The sequence below is a fragment of the Phragmites australis genome, chromosome 15 (genome assembly GCF_958298935.1).
Source record: "Phragmites australis chromosome 15, lpPhrAust1.1, whole genome shotgun sequence".
NCBI lineage: Eukaryota > Viridiplantae > Streptophyta > Magnoliopsida > Poales > Poaceae > Phragmites > Phragmites australis.
In genome coordinates, this window is record NC_084935.1 from 5,145,384 (window position 1) to 5,173,251 (window position 27,868).

The following is a 27,868-nucleotide window of genomic DNA, read 5'->3' on the forward strand; positions in this document are numbered from 1 at the left end:
GTTCAGCTGCGAGGCCGAGTACATAGCGGCCTCCACCGCTTCAACTCAGGCGCTCTGGCTCGCTTGACTGCTTGGTGATCTCCTCGGCAGAGACACTAGAGCGGTGGAGCTCAGGATGGACAGCAAGTCCGCTCTAGCCCTGGCAAAGAACCCCGTTTTCCATGAACGGAGTAAGCACATTCGGGTGAGGTACCACTTCATCCGAGGCTGTTTGGAGGAAGGGAGCATCAAGGCGAGCTACATCAACACCAAGGACCAGCTCGCGGACCTGCTTACCAAGCCTCTTGGGAGGATCAAGTTACTTGAGCTATGCTCCAGGACCGGGATGGTTCAACTTTCCCACAAGACGACGCACAAGACTTAGGGGGAGAATGATGGGATAAGTCTCTGTGCTGCATATGGTCTTTATGGGGCTGCTTCAGATGGTCCTTGGCTGGTCTTTGTGGTCCTTTCTAGGGCTACAGCATCTAGGACAGCATCTTAGCATCTAGGACAGCTAGGACAGCATCTAGGACAACATCTTAGCATCTAGGACAGCATCTTAGCATCTAGGACAGCATCTAGGATAGCATCTTAGCATATGCTTAGCTGGCTAGCAGCTTATAAATATGTATCCCCAACCCCTCAGGTTGGCATGGCATTTGTGTGAGAAATAAACCAGAAAAATTGCCCCAACTCCTAGTGTCATCCTCTCTCAATGAGAGTAAGAATTCAGCTACTACCAAGAGTAAGAATTCAGCGACTAACAGACTACTCGTTAGGTACCCATCACTCATGATGCAAATACATCAAACTAGACATGGCAATATATGTGTGCAGGCAGTTGCTGCTGCTACTGCAAACAGGTTGTTAACTTGTGCAGCTACTCAGTTGAGGGTTGCTACTGCAGAGTGACATGAACCGAAACCACACAGTTCATCACAGGACATGGCCTAGTTGAAGACGGGACGGCACAGCTGAGGCAGGAGGTGAAATGGGAGCGATGGATTGGAGGGATTGGAGACCTCTCGGGCCTCGGCTAGTCGCGGACGGTGTGGAGGAGGTGCGCAGCTCCCTCCCGGGTCGCCTCCTCTCACCGCTCCACCCGCTACTTGTGGATCCTGCACAAACCACCATCATATTCCCCGATTGGCTGCCGATTCCCCCACGAGCAAGGGAAGAAGAAGAGACGGCGATGAGGACTCATAAGAGCAGAGGCGGTCCTCGAAGTCGGCGCGAGGTCCCTGAACAGCGCGCGCCCTGTCTCTAGCATCTCCGACACCTGCGCGCATCACGCACGCGTGAGCACGGCGTGCTCAACAGTCAGCACCATTCATGTCGAATCACTTCGGTGTTCGAAGGTGAGGGCCGGTCCTCACCTAGCCACCTGGCGGGTGAAGTTGTCAATAGGAAGAGGATGCGCTGGGCGTGCTCCTTCGTCTCCGCCGGCCCCACCTGCTCCTCCTCCGCCGCCGCCGCCACGGCCATCTCGTCATCCTCCGTCTCCGTCGCAGCCGCGGTCATGGCGACACCGGAGGACCCAGCCATGGCCCCTCCTGCGCTCCCCAGGGTCGTCGTGTCCTCGTTGGTCTGCACCGCACGGCACTTGCAATGCAGCCAGGATGCAGCTTGCAACGCATCAAATTTTCGGTTGCCAACACAAAAAGGCTGAGATCTCACGCTAAAACTCAAATTGCAAACCCGACATTTCGAATTGGGAGTCCAAATCCCCAGCGCTCACAACTCCAAATCGAGTGGTCACGCCATGTAATTTCGAACCCCAATTAAAGCAACCAACTCAAAGGCGATCATACATCCACAAATGGTGGGTACAGATTTAAAATTCAAAATTCCGGACGAGTCAAAAGTTCAAAACCCATACACACGAACCGGAAACTAAATCGCACAGCCAGTACGCGAGCCCCCTACTACTCGATCAAACCGCAAGCATAATACGCAACCCCTGACCTCCAATCCAGGATCCAAAAGTGTTGGAATCAGACAGAGACTCGAAATGATTCGAAATACCAACTCCAAACTCAGAAATCAAGCATCGACCGTGGATAAACCCCAATTCGGAGCAGACCGCGAAGAGATCATCAAACAGGAGGCGCAGGGAAATCGAAGGGGAAGGGGAGATACGTGGAGGTGGTAGTAGCAGTTGTGGCCTTACCGTGGCATGCGCTTGCTGCCCTTCCTTCCAGCCTCCATCCCCACCTCGCTCGCTCGCTCGCGCGCGCTCACCGACCGGTCGGAAGCAGCAGCGGAGTAGAAGAAGAGAGAACGAGCGCTGCCACACCTATTAGGCCGACCCCAAAAAAATAGCTTACGTGTAGATCGGCCCACCAGCCCAATGAAATAAGCCTAAGTCGACCCATGGAGCAAAGAGGTCAGCCCAGGTTTGTTTTTTTTTTTCTTTTTCATTTTTCATTTTTATTTTTTCTACAAATCCAGGTGATTAATTGTCATGTACTTTTACGATTCAATACCTTTAAACGTCTTAAGAGATTTGGTTCAACATTTTGGGAAAACTGTTTCAATATTTTCACACAAAATATTGAACTAATACACGTAGAATGTTGAACTGGCGCATTCAAACGATTGAACTCCTCATGCAAAATGTTGGATTTAAAAAAACAAAAATTCAAAAAAAAAATTCATATTGGATCTCATTTTTTAATTAATTATAAACAACACAGTGGCTCAAATAGATTCGAAAACGGTTTGAGAGAAAAATGTATTTTAAATTTGTGGTGCAAACCAAATTCCACCGTGTAACCACAGATTGACACATGTCCCTTCTCACTGTGCATGCCCAGCCAAACTGCGCGAATCACAGCTGTTGGAACTTTTTTGGCATGAATATAAGGTCTGTTTGTTTGACTTTTTGTTTTTGGTTTTTTTTATAAACTAAGTTTTTAGTTTATTTAAAAAATTATTTTTTAATAGATTATTAGTTTTTATAATAAATTTTACTCTTAATATATAGTTTTTCAGAAACATCTCTTAACTAGCTTCATAGCTTTAGCAGGGACCAACAGTCAAATCCCTAGATTTATTCCTCTCTCTCCCTCTTCCTCTCTCCTCCTCTCTCCTCCATCCCCTCCCCGTGACTCGCCTGTCCCGCCGCCTGCCGCGCCGCGCCTGCCGTCCCGTTGCCGCGCGCTGCGCCAGCAGACCTCGCGCCCAGCGCCTCGCCTCGCGCCCCGAGCTGCCTCGTCCCGCGCGCCGCTCCATCGCCGGGCTATATAAGGGTGAACAGTCCCTTCACCCACCTCACTCCTACTCATTCTCTCTCTCTCCCCGAGCCCCTCCGAGCACCCCGCCGCCTCTCTCCCTGAGCGAGTCGCCGCCAGTGAGCTCCCCGACCCCCTTCCTCCCTCTTCCTCTCCCACTTTCCCTCCCCTTGGGCGTACCTGGAACTCCGGTCGCCGGCCGTCGCTTCCCGCCGCTTTCCCGTCCCCGAGCCGAAGCCGCTCCCCACCGCCGGCCGCCCGCCAGCCAGACCCGACCGGCGAGGCCTGCCGCCGTCCTCTGCTGCCGGCGCCCCGTCGCCGCCCTCCGCCGTCGGCCCGTCGCCGCGCTAGCGCCGCCGCCACCCGCGCCCCACCTCCTCTCTCTCCCTCCCGATCTCTCTCTACTGCCCGAGCCGGCTCTCCACCCCTCTCTACTCTCTCTCTCTCTTATATCTCTCTCTCCCCTCTGTGTAGCTGACGTGTGGGCCCCCTGTTTGCTGAGCCGAGCCACCCGTCCGAAGCCGAGCCGAGCCCACCGACAGTTCGAAGCCGAGCCGAGCCCACCGACAGTCTGAGCCGAGCCGAGAAACCGAGCCGTGAGCCGTGAGCCGAGAGCCGAGTCCAATCCCGAGCCGACTCAGCAGAATATTCCTGGAATATTCTCCCCTTTTTCTTTTTCTGAATTTTCTCCCGGCAAAACTTCCGAAGCCCGTTTCTCCTCCGTCCTAACTCCGTTTTCATCAATTCTTCCACCGATATTCATCTAAATTCGAGATCTATCCAATCATATCAATTTCATAATTTTTGTAAATTGTTTGGACATTGTTTTAATTATTTGATTGATTGTGCCTATGTCGTTGTTGCGATTATTAGAGGAATGAGCATTCGAGGAAGACCCTAAGGACCCGGAGTTTGAAGAAGGAGCAGACAAGGACTTCAACGAAGGCAAGTCCTACAACCGTTGATCATGTTGATCCTATGTTTTTAAATACAACCCGTAGAGTCGTTGTTTCAAACAATAGGAGTATGCATGATTAGATTAATAGTTGTGATTTTTAAGAAATGCTAAAATAGTTATGACCTAGCTTGTTTATCCCATGCCTTATCATTGTTACCTTTATTCCGCTGAAACCTTAGAAGAATCCCAACATCAACTATAATGATTGTTTGGATGAATGCTTGTTTACTAGTATGCTTAGGATTGCTTTGCTCAAAAGAAAGAACTAGATTATTTACATGTGATAATCATGCTTTACAATGTGAAGTGATGTGTGCTTGGTGCGTGTGCGTGTAAAACTTGTGTTCTTATGAAAACTCTAGAGTAGTATTGACGAGGGTGAGTAAGGTGCCCCACGAAGGTGGGAACTACCTTGGAGCAAGGTTCGCATTTGTGGTGTTTTTGCTGGGAGACTCTTGCCTCGATCGTATAAGGACCGGTTCGCTGTGACATCTCACCTAGTATCCACTCGTACAACCACATAGCATGTATGGGCAGGACTTGACCTAACCCCTCTGACTTAGTGCGGTACCCACCCGGAGGCCGGTAGTGGCAATGGGGACCAGGAGAAGACTTGGGTAGTGCGTAGCCCAAGGTTCGGCTGGTGATATTGTTGAGGCTATGTCAAAACCTTGGGATTGCTAAGTGGTCATTCCCGTGAATCTTCTAAAGCCCCTAGTATCTTAGTGCCCCATGGGTGGATATTGTGGCTTCATTGTGAGGTCGTTGCGTCTCGTTATGACAGTTTCACCAGTTGCTAAGGTGGGAGCCTGTGCATATCTTGTGGGTAAAGTGTACAACCTCTGCAGAGTGTTAAACCTATCCGGATAGCCGTGTCCTCGGTCAAGGGCATGCTATGGTTTGGTCACAATGATTAGCTTTTCGACGTGAGTATCTCCTTGGTGTGTGAGTAGGCTGTGTGCCCGTGTTTTTGAAAAGAAGGATTTTGGCTTTGTGCCCTAAGCCTCCTGGACTGTGTGTCCGTTGGCAAAAGACTTGTGGGAACTGGCGGGACGGATGTATCTCCCCCAGGGCCGTCAATCCCCATAAGCTCAACTTATGTGTTCTCTTCGGAAATATTTTTATTAAAGTTAGTCTTTGCAAAATGAACCTTGCATCAACAAAACTAGCTTTCCGCAAAACCTAAAAGACTCTACAACCTTATCCTTGATCTACCCTTAAGCATCTAATTTTTCCCCTTGAGGTAGGACTTGTTGAGTACCTTATGTACTCACATTTGCTAATTGTGGATCCAGATGATCCAGAGACTGACTTCGTCGAAAGAGAAGATGAAGATTAGAGAAGCCAGTTTCGTCTGCACTCAAGCTGCCTGTAGGGCTTGGGTCGCTTTTGTGTGTTTCCGCTGTGCTTCGAGGGTTTGATTAATTTATGCCTACGGGCTTCTGTTGTAATGAACTCTGTGTTGTACTCTATTATCGTATTTATTCGATGTATGACTGTGATGTCTACTTCTGTTGGAGTTCGTGCGTACCAGCTACTGATCTAGGGACTGGTATGAGCTACACGAGGTGACCTCAAGGGAGGGGTCCGACACCAACCAACCCTAACACAGTCGGCTCAACAAAACAGCCCAGGTGTCCACACGTGCCTTTGCGACGTCCATCTAGTACAATAGTTGTTTAATAATTTTTATTTAGTAATTGTTAGTAGTTATCATCTAATAATTCTTTTTAGTAATTTTTGTATGATTCATATGCTTCAGTAGTTATCAATAGCTATATCAATAATTGTTTAGTAGAAAAATTATTCAATAGTGTCAGTAGTTCAGTATTACATAGTTTTAATGTTTGTAATTTTTTATTAGTAATTTAAAATTATAGTAAAAATGTTCAGTAATTTGTATTAAGTAGTGCCAGTAGTTACTAATGGTATTAATAATTTGTTTAATAGTTTTATTTCTTAGTTATCAGTAGGTGTTTCATACGCTAGTGGTCCCTAGTTACCTGAGAGGGGCGAGGGCGCGCGTGGCGCGTGGCAGGGACATATGGCGGCCACGGGTCCAGGCGCGCGGGGCGGATACATGTGGCAGGCGGGTCCGGTGCACGGGGGTGGGGAAACGCGGCAGGCGCAGGTTTGGGCGCGCGAGGCCTTGCACACAGGTAAAGACATCCAAATGGGCCGCCCAGGCACGGCACGGCCCGATCACCGACGGGCCGGGTCGGGCCGGCACGGCACGAGGCCACGGGTCGTGCCTGGGCCGAGCGTGCGGCACGACGGGCCGGCACGGCACGGCCCAGCAGAGTCGGGCTGGCACGGGCACGGCCCAGCCCGAGCCGGCACGGCCTGGCACGTATTTTCTATTTTTATATATATTTTTAATTTTTTAGCTATTTTTTAATATTTTTTTATCTATTTTTTATATTTTTATCTATTTTCTATATATTTTTTTATTTTTTAATATTTTTTTATCTATTTCAGCCCGTCGGGCCGACCGGGCCGTCGGGCCGAAATCGTGCCCGGGCCGGCCCGGCACGGCACGATCACCGACGGGCCGTGCCGTGGGCCGAGAGGAAGGCACGCGGGTCGGCACGGCACGGCCCGTTACTGTAGATGGGCCGTTTTGGCCGTGCCGTAACCGGGCCGTGTCGAGTCGGGCCCGTGCCGGGGCGGCACGAATGGTCCATTTGGCCATGTTTACACACAGGGCGGGGACACGCGGTTGGCGTGGGTCCGGACGCGCCAGGGCGAGCGGGCACGTGGGCGTGGCTGCGCGAGACGTGGCGCGCTCTGGTAGCTTATATCTGGATTGCTTATGTTCCTCACAGGAATAGGGACAGCAGCACTGCATTTTTGTTTCCTGTGCAAATGGACTGTCCTGTCACACGGAGATGATCGATGGGCATGCAGAGAGCCTGAAATCTGTCTCAAACTGCCCGGTGAGGTAGCTTTACAACCATGTGCTCACTTTGATTTGGGACGGCACAGACTGTAACAACTCGTACACAGGCTGATGGATACACACGAGTCATTTGATAGAGATTTTTTTTTTTCCATCGACATCATTGGTGTAAAGTGTAGACTGTACCGCTGCACCCATGAGCGAAAACAGATTACAACAGCAACACAAGCACACTTGGTATTCTGAATTATTTGAGAGAGTAGAGTGGTGTTATGATTTTAGTTGTGCAGAATATTTATGTACCAGCGATCATTTTTTTTTTTACCAAGTGAATTCCCCAAATTTAATAAACAGGACAATTGGTAAACAAGACAACAAGATTCTTAAACACTATAGAACAGCTACAAGATAATGCGGATAAAATACCATGAACATAGTAAAATAATCTAACTACTTGACATAAGAAAATTACAAAAGAATAACATAATAACCTAGGTTGTATACAAATGAGCCAAAAGGTTGCTGAGGGCAACCTCACCGAGGGCCAATCCTCTCTGTGTGAGTGTCGAGCCGCTGCAGTATCCTCAACAAGCAATATCAGCCTCTAGCTCGACACATCAAACTTATAGAGTAACAGGGATATTAATTGAAAGATAGATAAAGCAGTTGGTCATGTCGTATCAGTAGTATAACACACAAGCATATATAGTTGTACGTAATTTGCATATATAAGTAGGTACTTAAGTGGACACAAATAATAACAATGCCTTGTTTCATAGTACACAGAAATTTAAACATGGCCATGTAGGTATGGTACTTTCCCATTGAAATACTAGGTAAATTTATGTGGTATAGTCTGCAGGGAAGAAATTGCAGTGGGATAAAATCATATGTATTTTAGAGTATGATGATTTGTTTATCATCTAGATTCTACTCACCAATTTGTTTCTAAAATACCCCATTAAAATTCTAAAGAAAGACTTATCTTGGTGATATCTATGATCATCCAAATGAGAATTCATTATTTTATCCTTGAGTGATTTGAGTCCTATTCATATTTGAATTTGTACCTATGTAAAGATGATAATTATATTGCATTCTAATATATATATATATATATATATATATATATATATATATATATATCTAAGGGAAATAATATTGCTATAAATAATTGTTTGACGCTTTTTGAATCATCTTTTGACATTCAGATTACCTATATGTGGTAAAGAATTTGTAATGGGTAAAATGCTTGAGCTAGTTAACATTTACTCTCTTGATGTATGATTGAAAGCGAGATAGCAGATGCAAATCAACTCTAGCATCCTAGCTTTGGTATACATATTAGTGAATGTTAAAAGCCAATCCACAAGCGTAAAACAATAGGATTGTACAACAAAACCAATAATTGGGTATCTTGAATGAAGATTTTCTAGTGTTCTTGAATTCAGCTGTAAAATAAATATTGATTATGTTAAATTTTAAGAGAAAGGAAGCTTTGATTGCAAAATTTAATATTGGGTTATATCATGTACCTTTGTAAAAAAATGACGAAAGGTTGAAATATTTATTGGAGCAGTAAATACATAATTGTATTAGCATAGATTGTTATACTACCTCCGTTCTCTTTTACTTGTCATTTAGGATATTGACATGGTCTCCAACAAACATGTTTAACCATTACTTTTGACAATTACCTTTTGGTAAAAGTTGATAAATATTAGATGATGTCAAAGTATTTTCATAATAAATTCACTACTATCATTTTTAATGTGTCAAATCCTAATAGTTTTGTGTATATTAGTGGTCAAAATTTCTAAAGTTTTACTACACGCATTCTAGGACGACATCTATTTGAGAACGGAGGTAGTAGAAGAGAAATATCATATCTTAAATAGGGTGTATTATGTTTAATAGTGAATGTGGACATGTAAGAAAGATTTAATAGCTTATTAATGTTTCTAATGCAGAATAACAAATTGGTAATTACATGGGAGTTTTTGTAGATATCATGGTAAATGAGAGTGTATCTGGCATTTCAACAGGTTTGTAGCTCTCTATAAAGATTAAATAGCACAAAGCAGATAATGCATGGCCTAGATTAGTTGGATTCCCAAAAATCGGTAATAAACTTTGTTTTACTAATATTATTATAGTATGTAGGAGGACAATATGTAAGTAAGCTAGGACAATTTTGTGAAATGGCTCTGCAACTTCTCTTTGAGCTCATCTTTATCCACTAAGCATTCTGCCTTCTAAAGCACATTTGGGCTTAGAGCAACGAACTCCTGACCACGTCGCTTCTTTTTACATTTTTTTGCTGCCCGATTTTGATAATTCTCGTTCAATTGACATGTCTCTATGCTTCAGGGGGGTTCACATTCAAAATTGGAACTAGTTCTATGTGGGATTCAATTTTGCCATACTCAATATATTTTAAGCCATTGAGGAAATAGAGATATCATAATGTTTCTTAAGGAGGCTGAGCTCCCAAAGGACCGAAGCACAACCAATTTGTTATTGTAGTTGATAAAGAGCTAAACTATAAGTTTTGTGATGGCCTGCTAATCATGTTCCTGAGCTCTTCATCACTCATCTTGCTACAGGCATAACCAAACACTGTAAAATATTGCATATATTAACAGAGGTTAATTAACTAAAACTTAAAAATACCACACTCCAAACCCCAAACTGAAGAACCGGATTGCATCATCTGTGACCAAGCAAGAACTAAGTGCACAGACCTCCGGGAGGCAGCCCTCTTCGAACAATGTGAAGAGCACAGGGAAGATCTTGGCAAGGTCTCCGGCGGCGCCCACGATGGTGATACTGACGGTGCTCCCTCCTAGCTACGGCGCCCCGTCTCTGGGTGGCCACAGACCTCTGGGAGGTAGCCCTCGTAGAACAATGTAAAGAGCGCAGGGAAGTTCTTCTTGGTGAGGTCATCGGAGACGCCCACGATGGTGATGCTGACAGTGCTCCCTTCCAGCTCCGGCGCCCCGTCTCCGGATGGCCACCCATCAAGCACCTCTGCAAGAACCAGATTTATGACTATTTCGCTCTCCAAATTGTCACAAAGTGACATTTCACTCTCCAAATGGTGCACATGTCCAATAAAGTTAAAGCAATACCTATTAGTGTGCAGCTTGAGCTGTAAGCTCAACTCACATTGGAAGCCTCTGGAATTCAATCCATTGAAGATGCGGCACAACCATCAATGTGAGATAACACAATCATCTTTTTGTTTCATTAGAAACATATGAAAAGAAGAAAGTTCTAAAGAGACCACACCTGCTCTATATATATGTCTACTCATCGCTGCACGCGCTACTGAGGTCTAAACCCGCAAGCGGCATGGGGTCCGTGAATAGGAGCACGAGCTTCTCCATGAAGAAGAGCTCTGCATCCATGCTGCTCTATACCGAGGGGCTCGGCCCCGAGAGCACCGTGGATGCCGATGACATGCTCAAGGATGAGACCGTCGTGGTGGAGGTCGAGTACGAGGAGGAGAAGCGACCGCCATCAGGGAGCGTGGGCAACTCGACAAAGTAGAGGCAAGCTCGGCCTCGGGTTAAGCCAGATGTAGCGAAAATAGCCCCATTAGACTAAGATTGTGATTTTGGTTATTAATGATAACATGGTTAATGGGACGAACATGTTTATCAAGAATATATGTTAGTAGATCTCATAGATGCAATACATGAAGAAAGCCATCACAGTCGAATTGGAGAAGTCACAGGAAGATTTGTCTCACCGGATGGTCCGATGCTCTGGGTATTGAACTCACCGGAGTATATTTATCAAATGGGAGAGAGTCCTGAAGACCTCACTGGAAGGTTCGATGTTTGAGCAGAGTGCTCACCGGAGCAATTATTACCAAAGTGCTGAAGAATGAAGGTTAAGCCTCACCGGATAGTCCGGTGATCAATGAGAGTTACACCAAAGCATTATTACCAGAGAAGGATGCAATTGCTTAAGATCGAAGGTTCAACCCATCGAATGGTCTAGTGTGAATGGAATGAACACCAGACAATACATCAGACAATAAACAGTATAAAGAAGCATAATGAAGTTCAAGGCATCGGAAGGTCCGGTGATGAAGGTTGTGTAACACCGGAGCATTATTTCCAGAGGGTTGCATTGGCTCGGTTGGCTGAAGTTAACTCACTAGATAGTCCGGTGATGAAGTGATGTGCACCAGATGCATACACCGGAGCAATTTACACAGAGAAGAAGGAAAGACTCGAATGGCTCAAGATAACTCACTAGATAGTTCGGTGATGGAGATGAAGTATACACCGATGTATCCGGTATTCACAGAGGTTAGAGTGGGGCTCCAACGGCTAGTTTGTGAGAGTGTACTCACCGAATGATCTAGTGCTAATACTAGTGTTCTCACCGAATTATCCAGTGTTAACAGCTTTTCAGAGCCGTAGGGTTAACAGCTAGTGCGCATGTTTGAGGCTATAAATACCCCTTCACTTAGTTATTTGAAGGTGTGGCGTGCGGCTGGTGTCCAAAGAAATTCATGTACACATAAGAAGACATCCAAGCCACAAAAGTGATTATCCAAGGCGATTAAGCACAAGATTAAAGAGTGTTTAGTGCTTATAGGTCTAGAGAGAGTGTTACCAGGTGATTGCTACCTAGAGAGTGGATTAGTGAGTGATCCAACCTTGTACCAAGTGGTACGTCGGCACCTTAGAGTCTTGGTGACTCGCTGACAAGCTTGTTGACCCACCAACTTAGTGTGGAGCGGTAGCAAGACAATTGTGCAGAGATACGGAGACTCTTGCCTTAGTGGCTCAAGCTTCGAAGTGATCACGGCGGTAAGAAACCGGAAAAGATGCTAGTGGTGAGACCTTGCCTTGGTGGCTTAGTAGCTCATCCAGATGGAGGTCTTGTCTTTGTGATTTTGTGGCTTAAGAGCCATGACCGAGTGCCGACCGGGAGCATATCCGTTGTTGAGCTCCAACGTGGACTAGGGGTGGCATTCATACATCGATACCACGGGAAAAAATCTTTGTGCCGAGTTTTCTTTCTCTATCTTATTTAAGTTTTTGCAATTTACCTTCTTAGATAGGTTGCGAATACTTTGATTGGTAGAATAGACACACTATATAAACCTAGAGCATATTTAGATAGCAATTGATAAAGATTTATCTTGTATTATTTTTAGAGCCAAAATAGTTCTAAGTATCATAATTCACCCTCCCTCCTCTTAAGACATCATCGATCCCTTCACCAGAGGATGCGACAGGGTCAATCAAAGTTAGGTGCCTGACTCCATGAAAGAGGCATCGTTCAGCTCCTCACCACCACCCTCTCCCTGTCCTTTACCGTCGCGCTTTCTTCCTCCCTCCCTCATCCGTTGCCTCCTCCTCCTCCTCCTCCTCCTCCTCCAGGGCGGACGTCTCGAGGGCCGCCATTGGCTTTCATGGGGGTCATGTCATGGCCTCAGGGCATGCGCACCTACGCTTACCCGTTGGTGGGCGGGTGTGCCCCACGTGTCATAGTCACAGGCCGCCAATGATAGGGGCAGTGATGGGGGCGTTGCATGGCCAAATCTCCTCACAGATGGTCTCACAGCTCTAGCTTTTGGTTTATGCGGTGGCAGTGGCTCAGGTTAGCAGCGACGGTAGGGGTAGCCGAAGGAGGAGGAGGAAGTGAAGTCCTAATTCACCACTGCCGATGGACCTGGTGAGATCCGCCCAGGTTAGGGTGAGCTCGTGCAGAGATGATGGCAAAAGGTAGAGGCAATCGACGATGCATCCCACGAGATTTGACCAGCAAGAGGGGAGCTGCGCTCGTTCGGATTCGCCTCGAGCAATCTGGATCACCAGAGACTTTGATTCTCACGACGAGCGGAAGGGAAGTAGCAGGATCTGAGGATAGAGGAAGGGAGAGCGCGGAGGGTAGGGAAGGAGAGGAGGAAGGAACAAAGTAGCGGGGGTAGAAGACTCACGAAGAATCGGGCACCGGGGCTCACATGCCACAATCCAACAATGGTATTTCCTTTATGGCTTGTTCGAACGGTTGATGACGGACAGACGATGTGGTTGATTATGGGCTTAATTTTCTTACACAAATTTGCTATTAGAGATAGACCAGAGCGATGGTGCTTGATCCCTATAATGCCTTTACATATGGTACCCCGGATACCGATAAAACTCATCTATCGTTGGACCAATCTACTACTACCAGAATCCGACCTTACATCTTCTGTTTGGTTTGAGCAACCAGCTTTAGGTACGGTGTTTTGTTCAAGTTAGACCATCTCCAATGGAGTCTCTTCACGGACAAAAAATCTCTTCGTGAAGAAATTTTCGTTCACTTTAACACTTTAACAGTTTCCCTTCATATTTTCTGTCAAAAAAAATTTAGATCATTCCCTCCGAAACGAAATTCTATCTACTTTCTCTTTATATATTCGAAGAAACTGTTATAGATAAGATAAAATAAAAAGATCAAAAATAGGAAAGAAAATCAAGAAGTGGACGAAATAAAAGATATGTGATTGTGAATGGTCTTACGGGAGCGGACTATCCGATTCCCTGCCTCTGAACCTAACTCGTCTGAACTCAGAAATGAAATAGCATTGTCCATCACCATCGATTGGGTATTCCTCTCCTTTTGTATCTCTTTATCCAATTTCGGTCTCGATTAGTTCACAAGATTGAATGGCCAAGTCATGGAAAAGCCGTTATTCGATTGGAACCCATCCTAGAATGAGATAGGCCCTCGAACAAAACCAAACACCTCGTGGAAGGACATACAAGAAGTTCAAATAGATTCCTTGACGATTCCCAGACGAAACATGCTAAAGCTAGTTTGAAATGAGGCATAATGTAGGCATTTCAGCTGAACCTTGTTTCACATGTAAAGACAGCACAGAGGAGTGAACAGTATAAAATCATTTGGATGTAACACTACTCCAGCATCGCAAAGTACACTATCATGAAGGCACAACCTTCAATGGCTTGTAGCAGTTTACACAGATAATGGTTCAGATAAAATGAGAACGCAGAGCAGAGCGTGTGTTGTATTCCCATCCCTGTTAATCGTCCAACATAGCAGAGTTCTTCCTCGCCTGCAACCATCAAAGTATTGGTCACAGTCAACAGATGTAGCAAAGAATAGGTCGATTTCATTGCTGTCTTTTTAGATTGCTGGCATTAGTGAGCACAGAAGAAAAATACTATTCATGAGAGAACAAAATGTTATCAAACACCGCCCACAAGAATACCCACGGCTACGTGGGGAAAAATACATCAAAAAGTACTAGAGTTTCAGTTAGGACTCCTAATGTCATCAGGGTACCGCATACCCATAAGAATAATTTTAAATACAATGGTCAACCCACGATTCTGCTAAAAGATTACTCCATGTCAAGCGATACTACAAAAACAACGCATGGACACAGAGGGGGTAAACAGGAGATTCTTACCTGAGCTAGACGACGATCCTTGTTTAACTTTAGAGCTCTTCCTTTTTCTTCTTCAGACCGAAATATTTTCTGCAAGAAATTTGGGTTGTTTGTGATTAGAAACCCATATATATAAACGAATGCGCAGAAAAACAATAGCAAACCAAGAAAAGACAGATCAACAGGAGAAACTTAACCAAATAATTAAACATATGGAAGGTTGTAAGGACTAACTGAACAGTTCATGCAAACAGACAGATCCAAAATCACCCTGGTCCTTGCTAGCATTTACAGGAAAGTGAGTTCTTATTCTTACATGGGTGGTAACCAATAAAGCCAAGAACGATTTTCTGGCTTAGTCTATGATTGGGGATTTGGGGTAGCACATAAAAGGCACCAGAGCCTTTTCATTTCCTCAGGACAACCAGTTTAAACAAAGTATTCGAGGACACTCGACCTTCTGCCTCCCATTTCTGCATTGTCATCCTCATATCCTCAAATCTGAGTAGAACCCTGCAGCCTAAACCCAGACGCAGATAAGCAATTATGCCCGATCTTGCTCGCCTTTCTATTATGGCAATTACTCTTTTTTACTCCAGGTATGAACTATAGGGAATCATGTAGCAGGTCAGCAGTTAAAGGCCACCTGAGGCAGAATGCCCCCACCCCCCCCCCCCCCACCCCCCCAAAAAAAAGGGTATGGGCTGTGGGCCCACATCCATTGTTTTGCACTGTTCATTTTGATAACATTCCCACAGAACCAATTAAATTATATTTGTTTCACATTCACACCCCTATAACTATCATTGCAACTTAGGTCATCTCTGGCATCAGTCTCCTACCTTATTAGTGGATGAAAGTGTTTCGGTAGTGTCAGTCTTAATGTCAAATATATCTTGAATAAGTCCATTGTCCTGCATACAAAACAATGCAAACGTTTGTCATATCATCAAGTAAATTTGAACAGCAAAAAAATAATAATTCTGAAAATAGTTACCTGCACGTGCTTCAGAAAGCCTCTCCCAAGGAACCGCTTTAAGAAATTCAACTGAATATAAAGGAAAAATTAGCAGACGAAAAGAAAAAAGAAACGTAGCATTTCACAAGACAACAAGAAAAAAAATAAGCACCTGAATTAATTCAGACCATGACGAAACCCTTAAGACATCACGCTTTCCTGCAATCTTTAAAGATTCTTCAGGGCACTTACCAGACTGCAAAAACATCATTATCAATGATAAAAGAAACAGAACCAAAACATTCAAACATCTAACTAGGATGGAGAATTGGAGATAAACCAGACCTTGACAAAATCCAAGATTCGTTGAAACAGTTCTCTTTGGTCAGTAAGGTTTTTCTTGTCTGCACCCTTCCCCCCTGCCTCTGCAGAGAGGTTAGAGGCTAGACCTGATATTTTGGCTTTCAATGCTTGCATATCCAAGAAAAGCTTGTTCTTAGAACCACCAGTTCCTCTAGTGTTAACATCAGCATCTTCACAAGAGGAAACATCAAGCAGATTTAACTCGAAGCATACAGCTAATGCTTCACCAGCAGCCATTCGAACAGCACGATCCTCCGCTTCAAGAAGAGTAGAGAGAAACGCAATGGGACTAGCAAGTGGAAGAAAGGTAAAGTCTGTAATTCCATCAATAGGTTATGGCGCACAAATGCACCGAGACAGAAACAGAGGAGAGGGAGGGGGTGCTGACTCTTTCCAACTATCAGTATTTATCCTCCATGAGCCAATAGTTGTTAGGAGAAACGTCCATGCAGATATAGCAGCTGCTAACACAGGCGGTCTTGGTTTCCGGACAATTCCCACCTGCAGAGGTTCCAAATATTTAATCATCCCAGAAAATTGGATGCAGTTTCATCGAATATTAGTTGTGAAATATGATAACAAGTGGGGGGGGGGGGGGAAACTTGCATTTGAGCCTGACTTTGGATGAATCACAACCCACATGGCTTTCAAAGATAACTCTGTTTCAGCCAGATCAGTGGCACCGACAAATGTGATGACAGCTAAACAATCAAGTGCCTACAGAAAATAACGTCACATTAGATTCACTTTACTGAAAGTAAAAAAAAGGAAGCCAAATGAACAACAAAAGACTACGTACAGAAATCATCTTAGACGCATCGGACCAAGCTTGAAGTACTCTCGAAAGTTGTGGATGTGACTCCTCCATTATTTCATGTGAACTACTCCCAGCACCGAGTGTGATGGCCAATAACCCTGAAAGTCCCATAAAGAACAAGGCCAAATACAGTGTCATAAAATAACATTTTTTGTTTGAATTGCAAGATACGAACAAGAACAGGATACAAACCAATGGCACGGGCTGCCAGGCAACCTTCCTTAGTAGATCCCTTTTTCACGGAATTGTTGAATAGACTCAGTAGAGTGGCATACCTTCATAAGAGAAAAGGAAAAACTGATAATGTATTCAACAGGGTGGATTCAGAAAAAAATGCATCTTAGTTGAAAGAGAGTGAGCCTGATAAACATCGAAAATAATCAGGATAGACTTGGGAGGTTTGTTGTATTCACAACAATTTAAAATATGCAATCTGCATATGACTGTCAGACAGATAATGACTTTGCATATGACTGTCAGTCAGATATTGACCAACTTCACATGCAACAATTCAGAATTAAAGGTTGACTAATAGAAGGTATAACATACTTGTTCTCCACAAGACCATGAAGCATAAAACTTTCAAAGGCATCAACAAGTTTAGCCAATGCCACCTCTCTTGTAGACCCCCTGAAAAAAATGCAAACTGTAACATACTAGTAGCATACTAAGTGCAGTACATTGTGCAGTTAATCAAAGCAGGAAGAGCATTAATTGCCATCATCCATTATTGTCAAAAGATATATAGCAATTCAGCAATGGTGTCCCCCATACTAACACAATGAAGCAACCATACAAGGCATGTTACATGAACAATAATGATCAGCTGCGTATAACCTTCACCATACGAAGTAACTTTGCAATCTCCACCAAAACTCTGGCATCAATTTGAACAGCTCGACACAAATTGAAAAGCCAAACTTCTCCACTTCAGATTATTGAGTGCATATTTTCCTAAACAAGCTATAGTTGCCGTAACAGTACAGCAAAAAGGAAAGGAACCCTAACAGTTTAGTTAAAAAAAAACATGAAAACCGGAATTTCTAAAGTTCTCTACTGTCAAATTGATTCCTATTATTTTCCAACCAGTACGACAGTGCCACAAAGAATCAAGGAGGAAAAGCAACTACATCAACGGCAACATCACTATCCACTACTGGATGACCCCATAACAGGTAGATACAGCATAGTGCTACTGCCGCTTAACAGTCATCATACTATCATAATTTCCCGACAAAGGAAACTTGCAAAGTAGGCGACTAAAATTAACTAGAGCAAGACTAATCCCACGTGGAGCCATGTGTCAAGTTATGAGCATTATGCAAACTATCAACAAAACAAATTTTCTCAGCCAGCTACAAGAGGGTCAATCAGTTAGAATATGATCGGCACATCATGAAACGGATATACCTATACATAAGCACAATCTAAATAATCCAAGTAAAGCCTACAGAAATGTACATGACACCATCAGCATCCGAAATACCAGCAACCATAAGGAAATGCTAGAGAAGCGGCAACCCCACCTCTTCTCGTAGAGAGCGTCCGTGTACTTGTCGAGGACGAACTCCTGCGAGTTGACGTGCTCGGTGGCGTACGAGATCGAGAGATCCGACAGCGCGGTGGACGAAGAACCCACGCTGTCGGCGTCGCTGCTGTCGAGCAGGTCGTCCCCACCGCCGCGGGCCTTGCTCTTCTTGCCTGCAGAACCCCACGCCCCTAAATCAATCACCACTCAGGACCAAGCCCATGAAGAAACCAACTCCAATCAACCGGCTTCAAGAGAAACTTACTCTTCCCCATGGCGAGACCGCGCACGAATCAGAACTCACAACTCGCAAGGCCGTCCAAAGACCGAGAGACAACCGCGCGAGAAAAAGCAGAACCGCGCGAGAAGAGGGAGGGCGGCTGGGATCAGGAGCAGGTGCGATGGACGCGAAGGGAGGCGTAGGAGGGGGAGGGGGCGGCGAGATCGGGACGGGGGCGCGGGTCGGCGCAGGGGTCGGAGAAACAGAAGCGGGGGTCGTTCTTCTTGAGTGGCTCGCGGAGGCGCAGCGCTGCCATGTGAAGAAGACGCGAGAGAGGGGCGAGCGGGAGGGGGAGAGTGGCTTCCTTCCAATCTCTTCTCGCCTTTGCTTGAGGACGAGGGGGCGGCGTCCGGTTGCGGTGGGAGGGGGGAAATGTAACGAGAGGAAACGAGCGGCGGTGGAGGATTTGAAGGAAGCGGCGCTCGAAGAGACGACGGCTGGTGGGAGGGGTAGGTCCGAAATGGAAGCAGGGCACGCTGGCAATTTCTATTTTTCCTTTCTCGTGTTTTTCTTTTCTTTCACGTTTTGCTCGTTGAGACCGCTCAGTATAGCACTGTATCCTATAAAAGATCTCTTTTCTTATAATAATATGTGTTCTTTTTTTTACCTAGCTATTAGATTAGACGATGTGTGATTAGATCAAAATTTTACATAACTTTTTATTAAAAAATTATATAAAATTTACTTCCCAACATGCATACATCATATAGTTTGAGGAGAGTGAACTTATGTACATTTCCTTTGGACCTGACTCTAGCAGTATGGTTGCATGAGCGGAGTCTGGCCTCAGAGCTCATGAGGGCTACCAAATATGCACACCCTGTATTCACTGCGCGTGGTTGAGGGTACGTCTTTTTTCTTCTTTTTTTCCGTGGAAAAGAAGACCTGTGAGCCGATATCGATACCCTTTCTGTTTTCCAAACCTGGATTGCACATGACGCTATGCTGTTTCGATGGATTTAGAAAAACATCCAATTTTTAGTTCAATAGAAAAAGAAGAAAAGCATTGACTTGGCATGTGCTACCCGCATATCTACAGCCGTCCAATATACTCTGGAACGATTAATTAAATAGTAGGCAACATCACTTCGTAGATTGCAGACATGCTACCTTGGAAGAAACTTGAACCGCACATCGGCATCTGATCAGAGGCTTCGACGCACAAGATACCCTTTGGTCCGAATCGTTCGCCGGATATTCTCCTCAGGCGCGAGCCTCGCTCTGCAAACCGGCTCGGCTGTGCGCAGGCAGGGCCCGCGGTTTGGCCACCCGGGCTGCTCCACGGCGCCCAACGCTCTGGAAGGCCGGGACGGCTCGGTGCGCCCGCCCTACCTGCATGGCGCCGCGGCAGGAGGCGCCCGATGGGTGCGGACGTGCGGTGACGCTCGGCCGCGAGTGCGTGCGCTCAGCGCGTGGCGCGGTGGCTGGCAGAAGCGGGTCCCGCCGTGCCGGTCGCGGGTCGCGGTGGCAAAGCGGAAATGGGGTTCCCCTTCCACCACGCTCGCGACGAACGTCACTCGAGACGTCTTCTCCACATGCGCCATCGCGTGCGTGTCGAATATGGGCTGTGAAGCCACGCGTACAGCCCATACCAATCACCAACCTTTAACCAGTAGAAAACGTAGAAGCCATTCGTGCACAAATAAGAAGCTACTTGACTAGTTTTGTTCCTTACAGCCAGGGGTGGGTCCGGGCGTCAGGGGCTCCAGCCTAGTATGGCAATTGGTAGTGTGTGTCTATATATATATATATATATATATATATATATATATATATATATATATATATATGTCGTTTTTTTATTTATCCGTAGATATACCTGTAAACACTTACGAGTGAAAGATCGGTCCCAAACCTATCGTCCACAAATATACTTATTTATCCGCGGGGTGATAAGGCGCGGGGCGACGACCTGGGGTGGCGGGACTGACTGGTGCAGGGAGGCAGGACAGAGCTGGTCGGCACGACAGGGATGGACGGGGTGACGTGGGGGAGCAGTCAAGCAGAGATATAGGAGCTAGGGGAGGCGCAGAGCAACTGGTAGCAGCGGGGTTGAGCAGTAGAGAGCTGAGGAGTGGGGTATTTATACGATGAAAATATCATGGTTTAAAGAAATAGTTCACTTGTCATAGACTCATACAAATATACGGCTTCACGTGTATAGATATACGTTATTTATACCTATATCTGTCTGGCTTCACGTGTATAGATATACGTTATTTATACCTATATCTGTCTATCTATCAGGTAATATTTTCTACCCACAAACGTACCCGTAGGTACTACTCTGAGTAAAGATAATCGAGATAAATTATCATCCCTACTCCAGCCACCTTACTTTTTTGCCATCAATAGAAACCCTCCTAAGTCTCTTCAATAATTTTTTTTTTCACGTATGAAAGAAAGAAGAAAAGGAAAGGAAGAAAAAAAGCATGAAGAGAAAAAAAGATAGAAAGATGAATAAGCCTTGCCCCTCTATATCTGCAACTGCTTAAAGCTTCTCTGAAACAGGATCCCAAGCAAAATGCGCCCATAGTCCTTTTTGATTGCTGTAAGGATAGAACTGATCGGGCAGTGGTAAGACGTAAGAGTAGCCAGCAGTGTTCAGTATTCTTACGCGATGTACTCGGATAATTAACCCTATTTGCACGGAACAGCTCCGTGAGGGTGTGTACATATCTATAGTTTTTCCAGAGGATTATTTTATTAATTAACGTGCCTAGAGGATTGTTTTGACTATAGTTCCCATTAGAGGAATTATTTTAACTATTTTTAGGGAATTATATTGACTATAGTCTCTCATTGAGGATTTTGACTATAGTTGTTCACTTCTACGTGGGCACGTCTGACTGACGCCTACACTATTTGTCTAGTCCGTGTCTTACCTCAGTCCAACCTTGGGCCCGATTTTGACTCCGAAAAATGTGACGCTGGGCTTTGGGTCTATGACTCCGACAAGTTTTCCAGTACAGTCAAGCCCATCAACAATTTAGCTATCTTTGGGCATATTCTCCACCCATAATGGTAGCACCATTATCTGGAGCTTTTTTATTTTTATATCTCGAAAATCAAAAATTGCAAAACTAGATGTTCGTTAGAAAAATTGTAAAAATATTATGATGTTGCTCTTTCAACATGTGAGAGATTTAAAAAAATAAATATGTCGCTCTTTCAACGAACAAGTGATTAAAAAATCAAAAAAATATTATGTTCTATTACTCTCAAAATTAAAAAAAATCTAAATAGTAATGAAAAATTCTAAAAAAATATATGTTGTAGAGATTCTATAATCTAGCTCTCCAAAAAATCAACTCAAACAATTACTTTTACAGATGGACTGTGTATAATAAAATTTATATTTTTTCTCGTTATACAAATAATATTTCGTCTAATTTTTTTAAGAGCTAGATCATAGTATCCTCTGTAACATAAATTTGTTTCAGAATTTTTCATGACAATTTCGATAGTGTTTTGAATTTTAAGAGTAATAGAACATAATTTTTTTTTAACTTGTGTTGTAATTTTTTCCAACGGACATTTAGTTTTACAATTTTTTTATTTTCGAAATATAAAAATAAAAATTCCCATTATCTGCCGGTGTGGGCCTTTCGGTAACCTAGGCGACTAGGCCGCCATCTGTGGTCGCCTCGCCCGGCCTAGGATTTCGGCAGTTTTTATCGACTTCGCGCGTGCAAGGCGCGGAACTGCGGAAGGCTCTCCCGTACGGCGGGCACGACCTCTGTAGTCGCTACTGGATAAGTTTCTCTGTACTCTGCTACTGTATAGCCGACCTGCCCATGCTGTGACCACATGGGCCAGCTAGATGCCGCATGGGCCAGCGCGCTCGAATTGGCCCGTGCTGTGACCACACGGGCGCCAGCAAACACGTCGCGCTCGAGAGCGAAGAGGTCCCCGATCCTTGCATTCCTGGCAGAGATGGAAGCCTGGAAAACGGCAAAAATCCAAAATTAGACAATATACGCGACCGTATTTACCGAAATAGATAACATGTTAGCGTATTTACAATTTTAGCATCCGTATTCGGCACACCGTGTGTCGAATATGGCACTGTAGCTCATATTCGGCACACGGTGTGCCGAAAATGACACTGTAGCATAATTTTCGGCACACCGTATACCGAAAATGGACTGTAGCACAGTATTTCGGCACACCACACTCCGAAAATGAACAGTACCGCGCGTGAACAGTAACAGCAGTGTGTTTGAATTTCGTTTTTTCCTCTTTTTCAAAACGGTGGTCTTCTGTTACTCTAAAAATGTTAAAACTTTTTTTACATATTCCATAATCCATGTGCAATCCATTTTAATTGGATTCACCGAAAAATACTTTGTATATTTAAAACTAAAATTATTCAAAAAAGACTACTTTTATAACTTGTAATAATTTTTAGTGTCTCAAATAAACTCCCAAAAATCTAGAAAAAATCACTAATATTCTTATTATATGATGAACTAATTTCTAAAATTATTTTCAGCTCTAGTTTATATGATAAAAAAATGAGTTACTTTGTAATGCTTCATTTACATGAAATGATAAAAATACATATAAATGAAGTATTACAAAAGAACTCACTTTTTCATCATATAAAATAGGGCTGAAAATAATTTTGGAAATTAGTCCATAACATAATAAGAATATTAGTGAATTTTTCTAAATTTTTGGGAATTTATTTGAGACACTAAAAATTATTACAAGTTATAAAAGTAGTCTTTTTTGAATAATTTTAGTTTTAAATATACAAAGGATTTTTCGGTGAATCCAATTAAAATGGGTTGCACATGGATTATGGAATATGTAAAAAAAGTTTTAACATTTTTGGAGTAACAGAAGACCACCGTTTTGAAAAAGAGGAAAAAACGAAATTCAAACACACTGATGTTACTGTTCACGCGCGGTACTGTTCATTTTCGGAGTGTGTTGTGCCGAAAATGGACTGTAGCACCGTATTTCGGCACACGGTGTGCCGAAATACGGTGCTACAGTCCATTTTCGGCACACCGTGTGCCGAAATACTGTGCTACAGTCCATTTTCGGCACACGGTGTGCCGAAAATTGTGCTACAGTGTCATTTTCGGCACACCGTGTGCCGAATATGAGCTACAGTGCCATATTCGACACACGGTGTGCCGAATACGGATGCTAAAATTGTAAATACGCTAACATATTGTCTATTTCGGTAAATACGGTCACGTATATTGTCTAATTTTGGATTTTTTGCCCTGGAAAACAGATCGCAGCTGTTTTCATGTCTTTTCAAGATGAGTAGGTTTCATTGAATGCAATCACTTTGAACTGAAACAAAAAAACTGATAAAAATTCTCTGCGAAATCATTGCCTGCTGTACGTACGCTACCCTGGTTTAAATTCTGGACTGCCCTCTGCCTATCCCCATCGTTAGTCCCTTGGTTTGAGTTATCCGAAGGAACAGGGGCGAGGGTTGCTGTCTGACGCGGTCACACGATCTGCTGCCATCTTAGTCTAGCGTGGAGCTCCGTACTTTTCCCGCAGTGATAATCGAAAAATGTGACTTCTGGATGACATGGAAGAATAGATAGGCTCAACAGTGGAGTTAACACGGCACCATACAGTTTGCTTGCAATCCAAGATGGGGAATTCAGAAGCATCCAGCCGACAGTAGGATCTGTCTACTGCACCCTCATACTACCTGTGTACCTGAAAACTTCAGAAAGATGTAAAGGAAGTAGGCAGAAGTGATCCATGCTTCACTCTACAGTTTACACAATTTTTTTAAAAGGACGATGAGAATATTATCGATTTTCTTAAAGAAGAAGAGAATTAACCAGTTTATAAAAGAAATCGGGTCCGAAAATATCACAAAAGTATGGTTAAAAGGAAACGACAGACAACACCGATACAACAACACAACCTCAAAAAAACAGAAAGACACCCACAACAAAGACACCATCAGACAGCAGACAACTCCAACCCCAACTCAACTCGCACACTAACCAACCTAACGACTGCCTCTCCCACAACACAGTCGGTGGAGCTCTACTCACATGCCGTCACTACTCGGCTGGCGGAGCACTACTCCCATGCCGCCACAACAAAACTCGATAGGTGGAGCTCAGCTCTCATGCCACACCTCTCAGACACCACACGTTAGCAGCGCGACACTTCAGAACGCATTGGAACCAATTGCTGTCAAGAAGCGCAAATCAAAATGGAGAGCCGCCGCGAATCAAAGACGTAGGGGTAGACCTGCATAAGAAAACTGGGGCTTCTCGAAGCGACACCTTCAAAACTGTAATGATATCGATGCCACCGTCACCCATCCAAACATCCGGATAGGGTTTTCACCCGGAGAAGCTTCTAGGGCGGAGGAGCCATGTCGCCTCTAGGGAGGGAATGACGCATGAGAGCGTCAACGACATTAGCACCAGCAAGTTGGGCAGAGCTTTCACTCGCAGCTCTCCACCCCGAAATCCTGCACAAAAGGAGGGACGGGCGGCCTGCACAGCCGCATTGTCCCACAAAACTCCCCACGGGCCCAACCTGCAGAAGAAGAGGAGGTTGGGAAAGGGGAGGAGCAACGCAAAGTGCCAAGGCCAGGACCGGCACGGAAGAAAAGCCAAGAGGAGCGCACGAGCAGTAGCAGAGGCACCACGACAACAAGGCACACGACGAGTGCCGTTGTCAGGACAGTAGCACACGGCGGCAGGCCGCATGGCTAGGGAGCATAGCGCACGGTAGCGCAGCACCCCCGCACAGAGACGCTAGCCCGCCGGACAAGGCCACAGCCTAGACCCCGGTCAAGTAGCCGGGCACCACCGACCCCAGCCACAACAGCAGGGATCGCCCCCAGCCCGGCCACAACGAGCGCCACCGCTGCCGACTCTCAAGCACCGTCCCAAGCATGCAGCGACTCAATGCCAAAAAGTGAGCACCGCGCTCCATAAGGCCAAGACACCAGGGAGCTCGGCGACGCTCAAGACCACACGCAGCCACACGACAGCCGCATGACAAGCCCAACAACTGACTTGGGAAACCACGCGCGAATCTAGAACCGAGTGGGAAGACCGGCGCACCAGCTTGACTGTCGACAAGCAGGTCCAGTCACCAGCGAGCCTACCGGCAACAAGCAGGTCCGCGTGCTAGCACCTGAAGCTGGAGATGCTGAGAGGAGCAAGTCGGAGGAGACGCGAATAAGGCTCCCACGACGTCGAGCCGACACGTGGACCGGCCACCGAACGCCAGCTGCCGCCACACAAACCCATCGCTCGGATCCTGCCGCTGGACGCAACGAGCACGAAGACCCACCTCCGGGCACCGACCGTCGGGAGCTGCTTCGCGCCGCCGACGTGAAGACCAGCTTCAGAGGCCTAATGGCGCATGGATCTGACTACAGAGAGCAGAATCAGGCCCCGACGAAAGTCACCGGATGCCACCGCACCGAAGCAGAGGAAAAGGGGAGGGAAATTAGAGGAGGAGAGGGGAGCGAGAGAACCTCGCCGATCGCCGCTTAGCGCTGCCACCGCCGACCGGTGGTCGCGGCGACGGCCACGCTGAAATCTCTAGGGGGAGGAGGTGAGGGGCGACGAGGTCACCGTCGAGTCGCCAGAAGGAGCAGTCTCTGTGTTCTCTCCAGATGAACACTTGTTTACAGTTTACACAATTAACTGGTTCAGAATTCGGAATCCTACAAAGGTGAATCGGATGGGGACGACGACGGCCACTACCACGAGGTTAGGTTAGGCACCAACCAACAGACCATCACATCTCCCATGCAAGCATGTTCAGTCTCAACGCAAAGCCCTCAACCTCAAAGACCGACTGAAAGTGAAACAGCCATGGCCACTCTCTGTGGCTGCAGTCAAACCACACGGTTCATGCAGCAGGCCTGCTGCCTGCGGAGCGTGACCTCTCGCTTTTGTTGCCGACGAGCTTTCACAAATAGAAAAAATTCATGCCACTCACCTCTCTATCTCCTTAGCATTTGTTTGAAGCTTTGAAGTGTCTTCTTGATTACACTTGCATCACCTACTGGCCAACAACCGCGAGATAGAGGAGAGAAGCAGAGACGTTGCTTCCCTAACAACCAAAGTACGTCACACGAGTTGCCGTATCTGCTCGCCTTTTTGCTTCTTTTTCTGGAGCTGGTAAACAAAGATCGCCTGCTCATTCCCCATCACACGCGCTGTTCATGACCCCCAATCCCAGACTCTGATACAATGCCATGTATTGGACATAGAATAACACGGCAATGATGCAAATATGTTATGTTGTATGCGGTGGTCAGCTTCCAGAAGTGTTTGTTTTATGTTCCTTTCGGGATTGCGTAGTACATGTCCTTTTGTGTGTGTGTTATTTTAGCCACAAAGAGGTGTGCGAATTTGGCTTTGGAATATGAGTGTATCAGGGCGCACTTGGTTAGGTGCCAACAATTTCATCACCTGAAAGGCTCGTTTCGGTTCATATAGAAAGGAATCCTGCCTTTTCTCTTTCTTTTTTTTCTGATCGTTTTGGTCTCTTGTATATAGTATATGTATAGTTCAGCGAGGATCACTTTATCTCCGATAGTCTATATATTAGTCTGATCACTTTATCTGTCATATTTTAAACCCTTCATTGGGATACAATAATTTTTCCAAGCATTTTGTGCTGAAAGTTGCTTCTAGTAGGAGGTTGTCCTGCAAAAATCTCAAGTTCCGAGCGGTGCCTCAGATTCGATACACCATTGCAAGCTGACCACCATTCATGGCAGAATACTACATTAGATCTATGCATAGTTGTCCCAGTTTATGTCTGACACCGACAAAACAAAGCTTATCAGATAATTAAACCGATCTTGTTACTAACGAAATCGAAATGTACGGCCAAACTTGGTACACAAGCTCATCACAAAAATGGCGCATCGTATTTTGACACAAAAGACAACTATCTCGAGGGATTTCCTTGTCATCGCAACTACTGCAAAGACTCATCTGACGCGACCGATTTGTTTCAGACTTTCAGCCCAAAAATGCCAGGAGATCTCAGTGTTCTCATGCAATAGCTTCGCAGAAAACCACAGAGACATGTCACCAATTGTTTAACAGTGCCGTGTCGCGGCCAAAGCCCAAATGATGTGAGGTCCTGACGATCCTGTCCGGATCTCTTTTTCTCGCGCTAGTTTCTTATGCTGCCATGACAGCTACTTCTGTAGGTCTGCTCAGGGACATGCACATCAGTGACAGCTCCGAATTTTAAAAATATCAAAGAAAATTTGTGGGTAGGAATATGAAGGAGCAAGAATCTTCTTGGATTTGATTCTTTTTTGTAGCAGCTCCCTAGTGTATCTACATAAAAATCACAACACAAGTACAGCTTTTTTAGATAATGAACAACAACAGTACAGCCGGTACACCTTTTCTTACATGCCAGCAAATATAACACCTGGGAA

The 27,868-nt window shown here is 45.2% G+C and overlaps 2 protein-coding genes across 4 annotated transcripts; both read right to left on the bottom strand.

Annotated features, from left to right (window-relative positions):
- Positions 1-754: 754 nt before the first annotated feature.
- On the bottom strand, positions 755-2,257 carry LOC133892950 (uncharacterized). Of its 2 annotated transcripts, XR_009904420.1 has the most exons (3): positions 2,153-2,257; positions 1,359-1,569; positions 755-1,261 (listed from the first exon to the last, which is right to left on the bottom strand). XR_009904420.1 is itself a non-coding variant. In XM_062333938.1 (2 exons), exons 1-2 carry the CDS (start codon positions 1,525-1,527, stop codon positions 1,116-1,118), a joined length of 315 nt encoding a protein of 104 aa, XP_062189922.1. In that variant the 5' UTR covers positions 1,528-2,144; the 3' UTR covers positions 755-1,115. The 2 variants fall into 2 exon arrangements, 1 of the variants encoding a protein (XP_062189922.1); XM_062333938.1 differs by lacking the exon at positions 2,153-2,257 and having other exon boundaries at positions 1,359-2,144.
- Positions 2,258-13,899: 11,642 nt separating this feature from the next.
- LOC133892581 (uncharacterized) lies at positions 13,900-18,903 on the bottom strand. 2 transcript variants are annotated; one of them, XM_062333437.1, is made up of 13 exons: positions 18,430-18,903; positions 18,163-18,355; positions 17,186-17,266; positions 16,829-16,911; positions 16,619-16,734; positions 16,426-16,536; positions 16,208-16,320; positions 15,802-16,108; positions 15,629-15,712; positions 15,496-15,546; positions 15,341-15,412; positions 14,520-14,588; positions 13,900-14,162 (listed from the first exon to the last, which is right to left on the bottom strand). In XM_062333437.1, exons 1-13 carry the CDS (start codon positions 18,437-18,439, stop codon positions 14,130-14,132), a joined length of 1,323 nt encoding a protein of 440 aa, XP_062189421.1. In that variant the 5' UTR covers positions 18,440-18,903; the 3' UTR covers positions 13,900-14,129. The 2 variants fall into 2 exon arrangements, with proteins under 2 accessions (XP_062189421.1, XP_062189422.1); XM_062333438.1 differs by having other exon boundaries at positions 18,163-18,337; positions 18,430-18,902.
- Positions 18,904-27,868: the final 8,965 nt, after the last annotated feature.

Coding starts and splice junctions, on each gene's coding strand:
- LOC133892581 (XM_062333437.1), bottom strand. Junction 16,912..17,185: donor CATGGTCTTGTGGAGAACAA/GTATGTTATACC, acceptor TCTCTTATGAAG/GTATGCCACTCTACTGAGTC. Junction 16,321..16,425: donor ATCCAAAGTCAGGCTCAAAT/GCAAGTTTCCCC, acceptor GAACCTCTGCAG/GTGGGAATTGTCCGGAAACC.
- LOC133892950 (XM_062333938.1), bottom strand. CDS start 1,527: ATGGCTGGGTCCTCCGGTGTCGCCATGACCGCGGCTGCGACGGAGACG. Junction 1,262..1,358: donor TTCACCCGCCAGGTGGCTAG/GTGAGGACCGGC, acceptor TGATGCGCGCAG/GTGTCGGAGATGCTAGAGAC.